The following is a 2252-nucleotide window of genomic DNA, read 5'->3' as shown; positions in this document are numbered from 1 at the left end:
TCCCCCATCCCCCCACGCCCAGTTCCACCCGGACAACCCTCATCCCGTCTCGCCGTTTAATTGCGTTAATTGGCGGAATAATCGGGATTTCCTGGTCGCAGCTCTCGGTGCTGTCGCGTTCGGTGGGCCCCCAGAGTCGACACAGAAGCGACATCGCCAGTCCTCCCACCCAACCCCCAGCAGCGCCCGGGCGCTGTGAGTGCCGTGCCGTCGTCGTGCACGCCCCTTCACTTCCGGTCCAGTAGAGCCACGACCGCCGTTGTTGTCATATACCCGTAGGAGCACGACGTCGAGCAGGAGCGCCGAGCAGCGTCGGCAGAGCTCTAGTACCGACCGGTATGATTGCTGAGCAGTAAGTTCAGAAAGTGCGCGTCCGTTCTATTTCTCGGATCAACATAAGAACGGAAGCGCCTGCGAGGTTCGGAGTAGGCCACCCCGCGGTACACGCAAGCACTGCAGGCGAGATGTTGCCTACCCACCGGGCGCCATTACCGACCAGCATGATTGGCACTTACTTGCTGAGCATTAAGTTCAGGAAGTGCATGCGCTTCCGTTTTATTTCTCAGATCAACATAAGAACGGAAGCGCCTGCGAGGTTCGGGGTAGGCCACCCCGCGGCACACGCACGCACTGCAGGCGAGATGTTGCCTACCTACCGGGCGCTTCATGTGAGCTTGCGCTGACCTGCCAGCGGAGCGGGGCGGCGAAGCGGGCCAAACGCGGCCAGCCGTGCACCGGGCACAGATAAGGGCGCCCCCGGGGACCGCTCCTGCTCCGCCCCGTGCTCGTCCTCATCCTCCCCGGCCCCTCTGACACCACCACCACTTAGCTCGCAATCGGGCGGCGGCGGCCCCACACAAAGAGCCACCCGCTCGACCGGCTCCCAATGGCATCATCGGCCGGGTATTGCCGACATCAGGGGCGGCGGTGGTGCAGCAGGGGGGCCAACACCAGGGGCGGCGGCGGCGGTGCAGCAACACCAGGCGCGGCGCAAAAGTTTTGCAATTTTTTCAGAAAAAAAAAATATCTTTGGAAAAAATTAGACGTGTTTAAGAATTTTGAAAAGTTTTCAATACATTTATGGAAAATTAGAATTCCCATCCACAGTCGAGATGGCAGTGAGCAATCCATTCAGGCCGCCTGCCAAGAGCCAAGATTGTCGTTTAGGTTTGTGTGGCACTGGTCCGCGACTTGAGCCGGGGTTGTAGTGGTGGCAGCGCAGTACTTCGAGGAAGGGGTCGGGGCGAGGGGAGGAGGACTTTGAGCGAGGGAGCCGGCGGGGAGCCGAGCCCAAGTAAGAGGAGAGGGTTGAAGCCGCCTTCTTTGACAGGTATGATCGGAACCGGGCACAACACCATGGCCGTGGCCCGGTGGGCGGACGCGGCGAACGCGGTGGACGTGGTGGACACGGCAGGGTGACAGGTGACAGCGAAGCCGATACGGTGTCCACGGTCTCACATTTCGTCCCGGCTGGGGGGTAATGGTGGAGGGGGAGGGGGGGAGCAAACCCCCTTTCCCTCAGCCGCCGCCCTCTCTCCTTCCCTGCGTCACCCTGGGTTTGCATCTCCCGGCCCCGGCCCCGGCCCCGGCTCGCGTCGCGCGTGGCGTGGCGTGGCGAGGAGATACCCTACCGCTGACGCCGATCAGCCGAAAGTGGTCTTGTGCGCACCGAGGGGCCACTGCTCGTTCTACGCCCTGACACCTCCTGACACACCCCGACGGGAAAGCCCGACACCACCTCAGTGCGCGCAGACACTGTTTATGTACCGTCCTTCTGCCATGGGTGGTTTGTGTCAGCAAGACCTTAAATTCTGGGCACCCGGTCGCTGGGGGGAGAGAGGGTGGGGTTGGGGGATAACGGCATAGCAACGCTCCAAATGCTTGGATCCCGCCGCGGGTGCCGAGTTGCCGCCGGGCGCTGGGAGCGGGATCAGATCGCGCTATCCCTGTCCCAGTTGTCGCCACGTGCGCGCGCCAAAGGTTCGGATCCCCCCCCCCCGCCGGGTGCCGTCGGGCGCAGCCGCTAAGACCCTGGCTCTAAGCCGCCCCTCAACCCCTTCCACCTAATCGCAATGGGGGGGGGGGCGCTAGCGCTGCTGCTCGTGCGGGGGATCGTGGGGATGCCTCAAGGTTCCTCCACGGGGAAGGAGAGTGCGGGGTGGAGAGGTGGAAGGGATTACAGACGGGGAGCAGGAAAGGGTAACCGCCGGCAACGTCAACCTCCCCCACTCAGCTGGCCAGCCCTCCTGAGC

General features: G+C 63.1%; 1 protein-coding gene across 1 annotated transcript in view; it reads right to left on the bottom strand.

Moving 5' to 3' along the window:
* Positions 1-1078: 1078 nt before the first annotated feature.
* The window catches only part of LOC113216953 (sodium-coupled monocarboxylate transporter 1), a 7194-nt gene continuing 6020 nt past the window's right edge, over positions 1079-2252 (bottom strand). Inside the window, exon 5 of the mRNA XM_052275714.1 lies at positions 1079-1140. Coding sequence (XP_052131674.1) covers positions 1079-1140 — 62 coding nt within the window. The remainder of the gene's footprint in view (positions 1141-2252) is intronic.

This window comes from Frankliniella occidentalis, unplaced genomic scaffold (genome assembly GCF_000697945.3).
Source record: "Frankliniella occidentalis isolate FOCC.00 unplaced genomic scaffold, Focc_3.1 Scaffold800, whole genome shotgun sequence".
Classification (NCBI taxonomy): domain Eukaryota; kingdom Metazoa; phylum Arthropoda; class Insecta; order Thysanoptera; family Thripidae; genus Frankliniella; species Frankliniella occidentalis.
The sequence above is the reverse complement of the archived record's forward strand: the minus strand, read 5'-3'. Positions and strand labels throughout refer to the sequence as shown.